The following is a 15,651-nucleotide window of genomic DNA, read 5'->3' as shown; positions in this document are numbered from 1 at the left end:
GCCCGGCCGGGCAAGCGCGCCGGGAGAGTCGGTTCCGGACACGGGGGCTAAAGGCGCGCGCGCGCGGGAGTGACTGACTGAGGGACAAGACGGAGGCCGCCGCGGCTGGAGGAGCCTGACGCTCCGCCCCTCCCCCAGCCGGCCCTGAGCGAGCAGACGCCGGTTGCCGCCCGCCCGCCCGCCCGGAGGGAGGTCGGCCGCCTGGGCTCCGCGCCTGTGAGGAGGAAGCGGGGAGACGCCGTCTCCTGCCGCCCTCCCCTGTGTGACTAGGGGGACTGGGGGGACCCCGCGCCCCTCAGGGACAGGAGGCGACTCCCGCCCCGGGGAGAGGCGGCCCCAGGTGCCGGCTACACCCCACCCCGCGCCAGTGGGGTAGGAGCCTCCACCCACGATGTGAGTGAGGAAGTTCGTGCTTCGTCCCCACCCAGCCTTGGACGCTGAAGCCACCGTCGCCGGGGCGAGCAGGGAGCCGGGCGCTTGTCGCCGGTGTGACGGCCACGCAGCCGGCTGTTGTCGAATAGCGATTCGGGGAGAGACCTGACGGGGGGAAATAACCCAGCCCTCTAAGCCCCGAGGGGGGGGGGGAATCTCACCCCACGCCCTGCCTCGGCGGAGCACCACCGGGCCCGGGGGCTTTCCACGCGCGGCGGCCGCGTGGGGGGCTCGTGCGGAGCAGCGCGCTTGCCAAGACGCTTCTTCGCTTTTCCCTTGCAGAAGGTGGAGTGACACATCGTGAGACGCTGCTCAGAGAGCTGCTGCTGTTCCCACCCTCTGCGGTTTTCTTTTAGTTTTTTTTTGGAACCATTTTTTTTTTTTTTTTTTAAAGGGAGGAAAAAATGTCTTTCTTTAACTTTCGTAAAATCTTTAAGCTCGGTGGCGAGAAGAAAAAGAAACAATATGAGCACGTCAAGAGAGACTTGAATCCGGAGGAGTTCTGGGAGATTATAGGAGAGCTGGGAGATGGTGCTTTTGGTAAAGTGTTCAAGGTAAGAGAAAACTTGAGAAGCGGCAGCTAAGTCTCATAGGGTATTGTTTCTTGAAATAAGTGCATCGCAAGCTTGCCTTTACATAAGGCCTGTCGTCTGAGGATCTCAAAGCATCTTTCTAACATAGGTAAGTATTTTGCCCATTTTACACTTTGGGAAACTGAGGCAAATAGGTTGTGATGTGCCCAGTCACATAGCTAAACATTGACAGCACTGGGCTACCTGAAAATCCTGATCGTCACAAAATCATAGAAACTGGAGGTGGAAAAGTCCTATTAGGTCATCGTCCCACCCTCTCCTCCAGCCTGCCACTGCTGAGTTGTTCCCTGCTCCTGCATTTTTCCCCCTCCATTATTAGAGCTACAGCTCACGAAAGCTTATGCTCTAATAAATTTGTTAGTCTCTAAGGTGCCACAAGTACTCCTTTTCTTTTTGTGAATACAGACTAACACGGCTGCTACTCTGAAACCTTTCTTTCCCTAGTTACTTTTTTGTAAAATATCACACTTAAAAGTAAAATAGACTTAAATGTCTCTTATAAGTAGGTTGAGTGCTGATCTTGTGATATTTTTAATGAGTCCACTTGCCTTAATAAAATATCTTGTTTTCTTATCAGATTGAATTAAATGCCCCAGAGCTATCCAGGTTTTCCTTTTTTAAGGATGTGTGTGTTGCTTGTCCTAACTTGTTTCAATGACTTGATATAAAATGTTGAAATATAGCAATATAAGCTATATTTTTATAGGCTATTTACTGTCTGAACCTTCACAGAAGAAACCTACATTGTAATAGTGTCTTTATGAAACTAATTTAAAATATCAGATAGATGGCAAGAAATAAACTCATGCCTTCAAACATCTTCTCTGCTGGCTTTGGGTTTCACACAGGGTGTCAATGCCTCTAGTTTGTTTTATGGAGTGCATGATGTACATGTTCATGTGGAACTCCTTGCCTGAGGAGGTTGTGAAGGCTAGGACTATAACAGGGTTTAAAAGAGAACTAGATAGCCATTAATGAATGGACTTAACCTATTAGCCAGGATGGGTAAGGAATGGTGTCCCTAGCCTCTGTTTGTCAGAGGGTGGAGATGGATGGCTGGAGAGAGATCACTTGATCATTACCTGTTGGGTTCACTCCCTCTGGGGCACCTGGCATTGGCCACTGTTGGCAGACTGGATACTGGGCTGGATGGACCTTTGGCCATACTTGGTCAGACCATTCTTATGTTCGATGTTGCTTGGTGGCGAGGAGAGAACTGCATCCTTAAGCTCATTAGGGAACAGACATGATGCAGGAAAGTGATATCTTGAGCAGGTTCATGGAATAGGGATAGAGTGTATGAAAAAGGATACCAGATGCATTGTTGCTGGAAAAAGAAAAGGAGTACTTGTGGCACCTTAGAGACTAACAAATTTATTAGAGCATAAGCTTTCGTGAGCTACAGCTCACTTCATCGGATGCATTTGGTGGAAAAAACAGAGGAGAGATTTATATACACACACACAGAGAACATCTTAAGTGATCACTCTCCTTACAGTGTGTATGATAAACCCATTGTTTATTGTTCTCTGTGTGTGTGTATATAAATCTCTCCTCTGTTTTTTCCACCAAATGCATCCGATGAAGTGAGCTGTAGCTCACGAAAGCTTATGCTCTAATAAATTTGTTAGTCTCTAAGGTGCCACAAGTACTCCTTTTCTTTTTGCGAATACAGACTAACACGGCTGCTACTCTGAAACCTGTTGCGGGAAAGTAACTAATTGTTTCAGTCAAGAAGTTTTCATGTTTAAATTACTGCATTTCAGGGGGAATCTAGATTGTTTACACCAGGGGTTCTCAATGTTTTTCGTTTTGAGTCGTGTGTCATCGTCCCCACCACAGCCCACCTGTGCCACAACAACTGTTTTTCGGCATATAAAAGCCAGGGTTAGGGGGTAGCAAGCAGGGCTGTTGCTTGGGGCCCTTTGCCACAGGGGGCCCTGCGAAGCTAAGTTGCTCAAGCTTTGGCTTCAGCCCTGGGTGGTGGAGCTTGGAGCCCTGGGCTTTAGCCCCTGGCAGTGGGGCTTTGTTTTTCCACCCTGGGACCTAGCAAGTCTAATGCCAGCCCTGCTTGGTAGACCCCTAAAACCTGCTCGCGGCCCCCCAGGCAGCTCTGGATCCTGGTTGAGAACCACTGGCTTACACAAGTTCCTTATCCTCCAGCAAATAGCAGCTCTTCTGGACAGAAGCAATTTTGCATTTTCTTATGTTTCTTTTCCAGCTTGTTAAAGGGAATAACACTTTCCATTAATGTTTTTGTAAGTAGCATCTCTTGCATGCTTTCCTTTTCACTAGTGCCATGTCTACGTACAGTGCAGCAGTGCTGTAGCTGTACCAAGACTGCTGCGCCACGGCAGCGCATCTGTTGAAGAGCTCCCCCATCAGCATAAAAACTCACCTCTGCGAGTGGCAGAAGGTATGTCAATGGGAGAAGCTCTCCTACTGACATGGCACTGTGCACACAAATGCTTATGTCACTCAGGCGGGTGTAATATTTACACACCTGAGCAACATAAGTTTTGCCAACATAGTCCGTAGTGTAAGATATAGCCAAAGTCAAAAAACTTGTTCTAATTCCAGAGTCTGGTTTTCAGGACTCTTGTATGTAAAGAACATCCTTTTAAAGGAACACAGAACTTGATGATTTTTTTTTTTAAAGCAAAGTTGAGATTTTTCAAAGCAGTATAGGGGATAGGTACATCTTCCAAGAAAATGAATGGATGATGTTTATCTAAATCCTTTAGGTTTCAGAGTAGCAGCCGTGTTAGTCTGTATTCGCAAAAAGAAAAGGAGTACTTGTGGCACCTTAGAGACTAACAAATTTATTAGAGCATAAGCTCCACGAAAGCTTATGCTCTAATAAATTTGTTAGTCTCTAAGGTGCCACAAGTACTCCTTTTCTTTTTGCTAAATCCTTTAGATTGTTTTGAAAATCTAAATCAGATCTGATATAGCAGAGCACCCTCATAAATAGCATCTATGGACTCAAATTTTTTTAAAAAAAAAAGTTCATAAGTTTGTTTTTTTTTGTTTTTTTTTAATTTTCTTCTGATTATTATAATGGTCTTTCCAGCAGGGGAGAGTGGGCAGGCCCCAGAGCAACATCACTAAACTTTCTCTGGCACATTCCCTTTCCATGTGCCCACACATGCCTCCTCTTCAGTTTCAGCTGCTAGTGATAAATACTATCTGCAGGATCTGGGTAAAATCATGTAGTGAGCTCCCCTGAGAGCAGCACCAGTGATGTTTTCATACTAGGTCAATTGCACTTTCTGCTTCGTGCACAACCCAACAGTGAAACTGTTCATTTTGGCATTTTGAGTATGAATGATGTAAACCTAATAAGAGATTTCGCTCCCTCCTCCTCCCCCTACAGTAAGTACACATTTTTCAACAGAAAGTGTGACTTCTAATTTGATGAAAAAAGAAAAGGAGTACTTGTGGCACCTTAGAGACTAACAAATTTTTGATGTCTGTCTGTATCTGTGCGAGTTTTTTCTAAGGTGCCACAAGTACTCCTTTTCTTTTTGCGAATACAGACTAACACGGCTGCTACTCTGAAACCTTCTAATTTGATGATGTCTCTGCATTCAAAAAACAAAACTTTCAAATGCTGAAGTTCACAATTTTAACAATTTTCAAACTAAAAATATTTTTAAAGAATCTTAGTGTTTAGATTATAGTATTCAGAATGACACTTGGAATTCCACAGTCTTGGTACTTGTGCGTGCTCAAACTTTTTTAGTTGAATGCAAAAATCTGTCAGTTTTTGCATATTTTAACACAATTTAAAACTACTCAATTTTAAAAAATGGAAATTGCCACATCTAGGAGTAGGATTGCTCATATTTTCTGAAGAGTTCCACTTGTTTCTATTTATAGTTTGAGAAGATGTCTAAACTACACATCCTATATGTATTGCAGCTTGTTCACTGAGGCTGTTACACAGAAACTTCTTGGTTCCAAGTGTTAGAGTACATCACAATCTTAACTCCTTGACATATGCGTCTCTGTTTAGAAACCGCCAGGATAACATATTTGACTACAATTATTGGAAGGATGTTGAATTATTTCAATAAAACAGAACTGTTGCCTTTTAAAGACTATTTGTATTTAGTGATTTATAAAGCAATGAATTCATGCCAACACATTTTGGAAAAACTACTCCTCTCCCCTCCCTCCGCCTCCAAATTATCTTTTTGAGCATGCCAGTCTTTGCTAATGTCATTAACATGCTTCCGGGTGTGTGTGTGTATTTATATATAAACTACATCTTGAATACCAATAAATGGTTAAATTACAAAGCAAGTATAAATAAATCTGTTGAAAAGTGATTAGAGCTTTATCTGGCATCCAGAAGGGGGTGGGGCAAATAGAGCTGTTCAGTCACAATTCCATTCTGAAACTAGCAGCCAAACCATGTTAATTAAGTAGATCCTGGCTCCCAAAGCCTTTTACCCAGTGAATCTAAATCAAGCCACCTTTATTGTTTTGCATAAAAAGCAGTGAAGAATACTCAGAAGTGTTTTCTTATAGTAGCTTTTTATTCCTGGAGTGAACATAATTTTCATGAATACCATAATGTCAGAAGCTTAAGGGAAATAACATACTACTTCCACAGCCCAGTTTTCTCTGAACTGGATTTAAGTAGACTAAACCATCTTTTTATGTAACTAAGACCCTAGGAACCTTTGTGTGAATGTCCATATTAATGTTTCAGCAGATTTATAATAAAAGAACACTAAACAAATCAGATTTAGTGTTTCTTGGGTATTTAATGCAACTCAAAGATAGGGTTGCTTACTTGCTATAGCTTACATTTAGAAACATCTTTCAAGTAGTCCTAATTCATTTTCAGTTGACAAAATATGCTTAAGCAACCCCCTAAAACTTTTTTCTTGAACATTTGTTACTATTGGTCATATGAAATTATGACTAGATTTTATTAATATAAATGTATTTAATACAGGATATATTAACTTAACAAAATGTAGTCTTTAGGATATCTAATTTGTGGGTTACAATTTTTTTTTCTGCTAATGGTAGGGTTCTTTTTCTCTTCCTAATCATTTATGATTCCAGTTGAATTCAGTTTTATTAGATTGCAAAAGACTCTCTTTTGCAAATACAAAAAGTTAAACATACACAATGTAAAACAAAAACATCCATATAATTAAAATGTCAATCAGAACTGCATAAAAACTCTTCTTTGGTGCAATGCTAAAAGAGCAAAAATTGCCACTGATGTAATTACTACCAGGGATTGAGAAAATACTTAAAACATTATCTTTTGAAATGATGTCAAAAAAAAATACCAAAGAGGTAAAATCCACTGTGGTCTCAGAAGCTGAAAAATTCTGCAGTTCAAAAATAATGAGGTAGGTCTTCCAACACTCTAGATTTACCTGGGCAAAAATAAAGATGTGAAGGAACTTGTTCATATCTGCCTCTAAGGATAGCAATTTCCATGGTTTGGAATCTTGATTAAATGAGGATTTGATAACTCATTAAAATAAAAACATGACCATCTTCAAAGTAGAGAACCCACAGGCAAACTTAGACTTATGAGTCACAGCCAGATATTCTTTTTGGGGTAATACCTTTATAAATTTGTTAGTCTCTAAGTTGCCACAAGTATTCCTTTTCTTTTTGCGAATACAGACTAACACGGCTGCTACTCTGAAACCTGTCGTTGGAGTAGTTGATGATGCTGATTAAAATACATTGACGATCGATGAGTAATAGAAAAACCTCAAGCTAGCTATAATAAATTGGAGTGTCTTATACCATGGAAACAATAAAAAGGTTGTTCCTTCCATCCCTTGAAGGCAAAATGGGGCAATCTATAATAAAGTACAGATCTTCAACCAAAATTTAAGAAAAGCAATACAAGCTCTACTGTGTACAGCTTTACTAATAAAAACACCTACCATGGCACAAAAAATACAAGGCAGAGGGAGTGAGAAAATGAAGGAATAACATTTCCTCAAAATTATTTGAATGATCGCTAAGGCCGAAACTTGGCCTCTAAAGCAAACTTTGACCACACAGAGAATCTGCCTTATTATTTCAGCATTAAAAATTCTTGGCACTGGGGCAACTCTGTTCCCCCATGCAAGCAGGTAGAACAGATCACCCCTTGAGCAGAACTAAGGGTCTTTTGTTTCAAGTCTTTACAATAATGTGACGAATGGCCCAGATGATGAAACTTTTTCCCTAAATAAGTAAAAGCAGAGACTTGTTCTACAAGGTGGCCTTCTGTCTTCCACTCCAATTTGAAGAGGATTTTTCCCAAACATGATGATGGTCTTTTTCCAATTGAGAACCAGGTCTCAAAGTGCGCTAAAAAGAAAAACAGGATCATAACTGGCAGAGGCCTCTTGAAGTTTGCAATAAAACACCATGTCTTTGGAATATAGTAACGAGTTATCCCAGTTCAATAAATAGTAAAATTTTCTGGTACTAGAAGCATTTGTACTGATCTGCTCATGTGGTCTTAGCCCTGGCAGGTTGAAATGGGCTATCCATGCATTGAGGTTCATTAACTTACAGAACTTCTAAATAACATTTAGAAATATCTTTGATACTAGTTAGGTAAAACTTCAATAGTCAATTAAAAACTAATATTCTCACTGCAAATCTCTCCCAGCTAGATCAGAGAGGCTACATAACTGGAGACTGTTGCTGGCTTTTCTCATATTATAGGGATGGTTAAGGTTGGATAAGGCTTTTCAGTCACTCAAAACTTCCAACTTTTAGGCAGAATTTTTTCCCCTGGTTTGCTGTGTGCTGGGGGGTTAATTGTTGAAGGAGTTTGAACAGAAGCAATTAAGTTACTTCTGAGTATGAGGAGAGTGGAGGGGAAAAAAACTTTCCCTTTTTGTTTTTATATATTTGAAATTTTTCAGGGAGAATAGTCCTCGGTGAATTTTTTTTTTTTTAAAGGAAAAAAAAATAGTTCTGATGCAAATTCTTTGATTTGGTCAAGGTCTGACTCTTTGGAAAATCATTCTGAGGGATGGTCTACTCATAGTTGTAGCTACAATTTAAATTGGTTTAGAAAGTGATTTGATTAAACTGGTGAAATCCCTTTATGTGGTCTCTCTAGTTTCAGATTAAAAGGCCATATATTTATTTAATTCAATAAAGAATTGATTTAAACTAAATTGATATAAGGAACTCAAACTGAAATTAGGAGCTACCACATAGCAGGTTTCATCAAATCACTTTCTAAACTGATTTATTTAATTTGGTGTTCAGATTATGGGTAAACAAGCCTTTGGTGTACATAATGTTGTTCATGGGTTGGTCTTGCTATACTCCTAAAATTAACTGTTAAGGATCCTGTATTTTACATGTATGCATGACTAATTTAACTGCAAGAATGCCCCACTTAGCCCTCTGAATCAATCGGAAGTGGCCAGGACCCACTTCCAGTTTAATCTGCCAGCTTGGCTTGTGAGAAGAAAATTGCATATAACTTCATTAATTTACAGAAGGATATGAACTTTCCTAACATCTAGGCAGTGTTTTCCACCCAGGCTCCTCTAGAGAACGCTCTGCCAATAAGTCTGCTCCCTACAATCTCTTGGCCTAAGTGCAGTATCCTATTTCCATATACAATTATTCATCAGAAAAAATTGTCTTGCAAATATTTTAGTTCTTCAAAAATGTTCATGCTTCTTGTTTTGTCCAGTTATTGTCCCAGGTCTAGGGTGACAAAACTTTGGCTCATGTTAGATGTTTTCTTACCAGAATTCAGAAAATCCAAATCCTGTTTTGCTCTATATGAAGGCAACAAGAGTTTCCCAACTTCATTTTTGACTTGGCATTTTTGCTGGCTTAGCATAGGTACAGCAAGTGATGAAATTTCCTTGGCCTAACAAAGCCCATTCTTCTCTCTACCATTGCTTTTTGGGTTGAACGAGAGAGAAAGTTGTCCAGAACAGCCACAGTCTCCAAATTTTCTACTAAACCTAATCTACGCTAGAAAATGTTTGCTGGTACAGTTATACTGGGAAACCCACGTAATATAGATGCAGTTTATATTGGCAAAAAGTACTTTTGATGGTATAGCTTATACTGTTTCCCCAAGCAAAATAAGCTATACCGGCAAAAAGTACTTTTATGCCTTTATACATGTTATGATGTTTTGCGGTCCACAGAGACTAGCAATGGATTCTGTCACTGGATGCTCTATAACCTTGGGTGGGGATCTTTATGCGGTGCAGATATAGTTCAGATCCTGGATACCAGTAGCAAGCCCACAAGCATAAGGTCTCATGCTGGCTCTCACCAGCATAGTTACTCTTTGACACTGTGACATTGCTTAGGGTACAGTCTGGACTGATAGACAACTGCGTCCCCTCAATTCCCCAACCTGGGGTGTCTTTTTACACTACTTTGTTATGAGAGCAATCGCTTCTGGTCTGCTCTCACTCTGTCTGGCAAGTAAATCACTCCCTGCTATAGCCAGCCACTCATGAATTACACTGCAGGATAACACCAGCAAACTTCCAGTCCTAAACTTCCCCCCAGAAATGTGCATCTTATATTGCAGAGCACCCTCCTGGACAATATAAGTTCATATAAAGTCAGTTATTTATTAATAGAAAATGATGATGTGCACAAACCTTGTTATACCAAATGGAATTTCCCAGACACTTCAACCCAAACATATTGGTGTAGATAAAACAATGAAACAACTGCATTAACTACAGAAAGATAGATTTTTTTTTTAAGTGACTACAAGTAATGAGGTATATAATTCAGACTTGGTTAAAAAGAAATAAAAGGTAAAATGCAGCTAACACCTAACTTAAACTAAATGAATATAAAGCAAAGGTCTCTCTCACCACATGTTCCAGCAGTCTTACTGACAACCTCTTTCAGTCAGGATCTCTCTTCCAGTCCAGTGCTGCTTCCTTTGTTCTTCAGGTGTTGATAATGCTGTGGGTAGAGAGCTGGGGAGAGATGATTTGGGCCATCTGCCCTCTCTTTTTATAGCCCTTTCTCTTGCACAAGAATCATCTCCACCTGATGTTCAGGAGACAAAGTCAATGTGGCTAGAAACCTTAAACTGCTTCTTTGTCAAAATGTAGATTTTTTTTTTTTTTTTTTTTTTAAACTTGCACCCTCTCTCCTGCTGAGGAGTGGCCAGGTGGTGGTCCATTTGATCTTGTTGACACCTGTCTGAGGCATTTTGCTAGCCTTTTGTCTCTAGGGACCTTATTTGTGACTGACCTCCAGAACATGTTGGAACATGTCTTGGTTATATTATACAGTGAAATCTTACGTCTTTACGAGGGCTGTCAAGCGATTTAAAAAAAAAAATTGTGTGATTAATCACACTGTTGAACAATGATAGAATACCATGTATTTAAATAGGTTTTGATATTTTCTACATTTTGAAATATATTGATTTCAGTTATCACACAGAATATAAAGTGTATACTGCTCACTTTATATTTTTGTTTTTTACAGTGCAAGTGTTTGTATAAATAATAATAGTATTTTTCAATTCACCTAGTACAAGTACTGTAGTACAATCACTTTAGAGCCTACAAATCTACTCAGTCTTACTTCTTGTTCAGCCCATCACTCAAACAAGTTTGCATACATTTACAGAAGATAATGCTGCCAGTTTCTTGTTTCAGCTTGTGTGTCTCATGGGTGTGAATTTTTCACACCTTTGGGCAACATATCTAGGTTGATCTATCTTTTAGATGTAGACCACACTTCAGTTTACTTTTACTCAGATGTAACATGAATTCTTCAAATAACAGCATTGTTTACTGTAATTTAATTAAAACACTTAAACTCAAATTCTTTATTTAATCTCTACTTCCTAAGTGTACCTCATTATGTTAAGCAGGCCTAAAGAGTTTGTCTTCTGGATATGACTTTTTAAACAAAGATGAAAGCTTACCATGTGTAGAAAACAAAGGATTTTTTTAGTCTCACTGATCAGCTTGGTCAGCTGCTCAAAGTCAAAACTATCCTTAATGTTGCAGTGCAGCAGGAAGTATAGAGTGAGAGTGTCAACTTTATTTTTCACACCTATTGTAAATCCATTTTATTTATTGAACATGAACATGAGAATATCAGGTAAGAATAAGGCAGTCTTTCTCATGATTAAACAGTAAGAAACAGTCTTGTTGCACATAACTGTTTGCTTCCTTGTTCCCTCCATCACTTTGTGGTTTTGAGAAGGAATGGGTAGAGCAGGAAAAACTTACCTACAATCAATAAACTATTGTTTGAGAATTTTACTATTTATATTTTTAATGGATCCCTACTGAAGATGGTCACCTTTATTCATTATAAAAGGTTTCTCTTCATCATACCCACACCAACGAAATGTTTTAAATAAGCAAGATGGATAGCACAAGTTGTTTAATGCCCCATCATTTTCTGTATATTCTTATAAGTTATTTGGTGTATGAGAGTTATGCACTATGGGTCCTGATCCTATGAATAATGTGTTGTCTACATTTTACTCTTGAATGCAGTGAGCACACAAGGGCACAGAGGATAAATATAGAACATGTTCATGATCACTCCCTTTCCTTTACCAAGCAGTCATCTTTTCCAAAACGTGAGCTCAGCTATAAAAATTGTTCTGACGCTCTAGTTAAGTACCTTATTTGAAATAGGAAACTCTTACTTTAATTTCTGAAGGGTTTTCTAGTATTCTGCATCACCTATACTTACAAAATTTCTAATTTTTAAGGTCCAGAAATCTATGCATAATCTTCAGAGTAGCAGCCGTGTTAGTCTGTATTCACAAAAAGAAAAGGAGTACTTGTGGCACCTTAGAGACTAACAAATGTATTTGAGCATAAGCTTTCGTGAGCTATAGCTCACTTCATCGGATGCATTTCTATTATAGTCTATTATAGTTAACAATCTACCTGTAACATCTTGAACTATTACTGACATTTTTATTCTCCAGATTGTTTGTATATACTTTATATAGTAGGACAGATGCAACCATTTAAGGTTGTACAACGATTTCCATAATAAAGTCCTATTTTCAAGCTGTCATAACTGTGACCAATGTTTAAGCATTACATTTTTCATGATCTGTTTATGAAGTTGTATTTTCTTGAATGTTCATCCACTTCTGAGGGAGAAAAGGCTGTAAAAAAAACCTTGATTTGTTTGCTTTTTACAGGCCTTGCATTTAAAGTGGCTACAATTTTAGAGTTGCATCTTTGGTATGAAAATAGTCCTCAGAAGAGCAATACACACACATTCTAGAAGAAATTGTTTTACATTTGACTAAATTATGAAAATCATACTTGAGAGAATGCTATATGTGTATACTTGTTTTGGATTATTTAAGTGGCTCAGAAGAAAACTTTTTGCCACTCTTCTTTGGTTAGGGAACTGAGGATGAAGTTCCTGATTTGGGAGAATGAGTTCTGTTCATCCAAGACTTTTTTCCTTTTGTTTATCTTCCTTCCCACTCTGGTTTCATTTCTACCCCTATCCAAGGAGGTGGAATGCCTGAGATGAAGCTGAATCTTCAGTTAGATGCATCTGGAGTTAAGGAAATAATACTACTACTTATCTCTTTTATATAGCACTTTTCATGAAAGGGATACGAGTGGAAATGCAACAATTCCCAAAAATCTGAAGTCAGGTGATCCACTTGCCTTTTAAAAGCCTGAATAGAGGCCCCACAGTAGGGCATCTGAGCTCTGAGGCATTGCCCTGGGTCAGTCTTTGGAATAATCTGAGTGTAAATTTTAAAGATGTTTCTGTGTTGAAGACTTTCATACCTATTATTCCAAACAGTGCATCATCAGTACTGGTATAGACAAGATTCAGACTTTTTTACCAGTTTCTTTAATCCTGCTCAGAGCATGATAGTAGAAGAACTTTTCCCCTATTTATACCAGGGATTCCACCATTGGTAGAGTGTTAACTATGGCATACAAGTCATGAACATTTCTAAGGTAAACAAGGCTTAACTGTTCTCAAGTCTGTGTGGAACTAAAGTCTTGATTAGGGGACTGTTTAAATATATATTTGTTTGACTTCTTGTTAAAAAAAGGAATTTTGTGCCTCATCAGCTAACCCTAGCTACTCAATGTAGTGACAGTATAGGAATCAAAAGGCCTTAAGTGATTCAAGTTGGAAATGAGTCATAGCCTATGATGCATGTTTTGGGAAACACTGGGTCCTACAAAGGGCATTCTTGTCCAGTGACATTTGTCCTTCTGCAGCTTTGATCAAGGGTGGCTTATAGCGTGTAATCAAATCATTCCTGAGTCAAGGAATTTACACTCATTTTTTTTTTTTTTAAAGCCCTGGAGCCTGAAGCATCACCTTTTTAGTATTTTGCCTTAAAAACAACAAAACCCCCTAAGTAATGAAATTAAAAATGTATATGCTAATGTCAGGTTGCACAGTTATATGAAGAAATACCAACATTAGTTATATGCATATTTTTACATGCCTTTGTGCTTGTCTTTCGATAGTCTGTCACATTTCGCCCAACCACTTAAGTACACTTACCATCTTCCAGTAGGTGGTACAACTTTGTGTAGGCCAGTTCATGATATTGTACTGTTTGAATATTACATGGTAAACCATACTTAGATAACTTACTAAAGAGTGAAGTATAGCACAGAGTAAGTGAAAATGTGTTAGCGTACAAAGCATTGTAATTTAATTCTAAACCCCAAATTCTTTCAATGATTAGATGTTGTAATAGCTCCCTGTGATAATTTATACAGTTAAATATTTAATACTTGTGAAACTTGCACACAGTTTTGGGATGTTTTACAGAAAAATCTATATTTATTTTATTGGTATAAATATAAATGTTTAACATTCAAATCCATAGGGTGTACAAGTGTATCTATTTCCACTCAAATATTTAAGAATTTTTAAAAGAAAGAAAATCCAATATATGCTGAAAATATTTAGTGTTACTTATATTCTGACCTGCCATAAAACTTAATTAGACAAGGCTCAATAAAACAAGGAATCATGAAATACAAGGGGAAAAGTAGACTTGATTTGTATTGAGCAAAGCTCGAGGTACTGCACTAACAAATTACTGTTTAGAAATTTGTCTCCAAAGGATAACTAATAGTGAACATGTAGTCACTCGTATTACAAAATGCCTATATTAGAAAATTTACATAAACCAGAAACATACAAGGATGAGTACTGAAGAATGGTAAATTGCAAGATGCTGTACATGTGCAGTTTTACCTGTACAATATATTATGCGATGTTGGAAAAATATGATGAACTCTAAACACGTAGACACAAAGTTGCAGCATTAAGGTTGAGCATTCAACTTTAAAATTTCCTGATGTATGTTTACGTATGCAGCCTGACAGTTTTTCACATTCCATGTTGCTTATATGTATAAATACATGTATATTTATATAAAAAACAGTTCTGAGAACAGTTATTCAGGAGGATCTGGAGAGATCAAGGCTGCTTCAGTTATATTTTAAAAGCCCATTGTTGTCTTTTCCAATTTTGTAACCACTATTTGAAACAAATCTTATTCAAACCTACTTCCACACAAAATCTGGCTACAGGATGGCACTTTACTGGCCTCAGCACATCTTCATACATCATGATGATGTCAGTTTACTGTTTGGTGAGTCTAATAGTTTACCTGTCAAGAAGAAAGTGAAGTGAGTGAAATTAAAACATTGTGCTATGATACAATGATCAAACCAAGTTGATTGATTAACTTATAGTAGTGTGCAAAATGTCCCAATCCCTTTTTAAATGCGGAAGTAGTCATTGCCCCACCCCTATAAAGGTCACCATTTTAAAGAAAGACAACAAGCCAATCTTTTATGCAGTTGGTGTTGTCTATTCTGAAATCTAAAGTGCGTTTAAACTGAATGACAGTTTAAAATAAATGGAGTTTAATCTTAAAATAACATGATCTGGTGTACATTTTGTTCGTTTCATTAAAAACCTCAATTTTGTTTAAATTAAGCTAATGCAAAGTTTCAAAACAACAGCAAAGAGCAAGTGTAGTCAAAATCAATTGCATTACTGCGTAGGATCCACCAGTCTAGAGCTATTCAATTACTCCAGTGACAAGTCTGTTTCAAGTAGGGCAGGGATTAACTGCTGCTTTTCTGTAATGACTATTTTTTTAATCCGCCTAGTTTTCTTACAGCTTAATAATGAAGGCAATTGCAGTTGCAACTGCCAACATTTCTCCTTTTTATTTCATTCTTATTCTTGAGCAACAGATGAGCAGTTCTTTCTTGGTTGAGGAAAAACAAAATGTCAAATTGTTCTTTACAAAGAGTCCAAAAACTTAATGCTTAAAGGACTGGGTCTTGTCTTGAGAAATATTCAACCAATCCCTGGACTCTCCCTCTTGCCAGCAATCCAGTGAGGAAAAGAGCTTTAGCTTTGGCCAGGATACAGTAAGCTTGATAAAACTTGGACTGTGCATTAGATAACTTATTCTTGCTGGGCCCCACATGTCTCATGATGCTCTGAGCACAGAATTATGTTCCAGAATCAAAGCTTTCTTTTAAAAAAAAAAATTCTAATTTTTTTATACCAGTTCACTAATATATGGTAGCCAATACAAGGTAAAATCCTAGTGAAGACAAATCAGTTTGCA

The 15,651-nt window shown here is 38.4% G+C and overlaps 1 protein-coding gene across 7 annotated transcripts in view; it reads left to right on the top strand.

The window, feature by feature from the left end:
- The first annotated feature begins 836 nt into the window (after positions 1–836).
- The window catches only part of SLK (STE20 like kinase), a 65,523-nt gene continuing 50,708 nt past the window's right edge, over positions 837–15,651 (top strand). For 6 of the 7 annotated variants that reach the window (XM_043519866.1, XM_043519864.1, XM_038409425.2 and 3 more), the window contains exon 1: positions 837–986. In XM_043519866.1, the coding sequence (XP_043375801.1) occupies positions 837–986 (150 nt within the window). Of the gene's footprint in view, positions 987–1,093; positions 1,114–15,651 lie in introns of those variants that run through there. The other variant, XM_043519867.1, reaches the window with a different exon arrangement.

The sequence above is a fragment of the Dermochelys coriacea genome, chromosome 7 (assembly GCF_009764565.3).
Source record: "Dermochelys coriacea isolate rDerCor1 chromosome 7, rDerCor1.pri.v4, whole genome shotgun sequence".
Classification (NCBI taxonomy): Eukaryota; Metazoa; Chordata; order Testudines; family Dermochelyidae; genus Dermochelys; species Dermochelys coriacea.
Note: the sequence above shows the minus strand (reverse complement) of the source record. Positions and strands in the feature narration are given on the sequence as shown.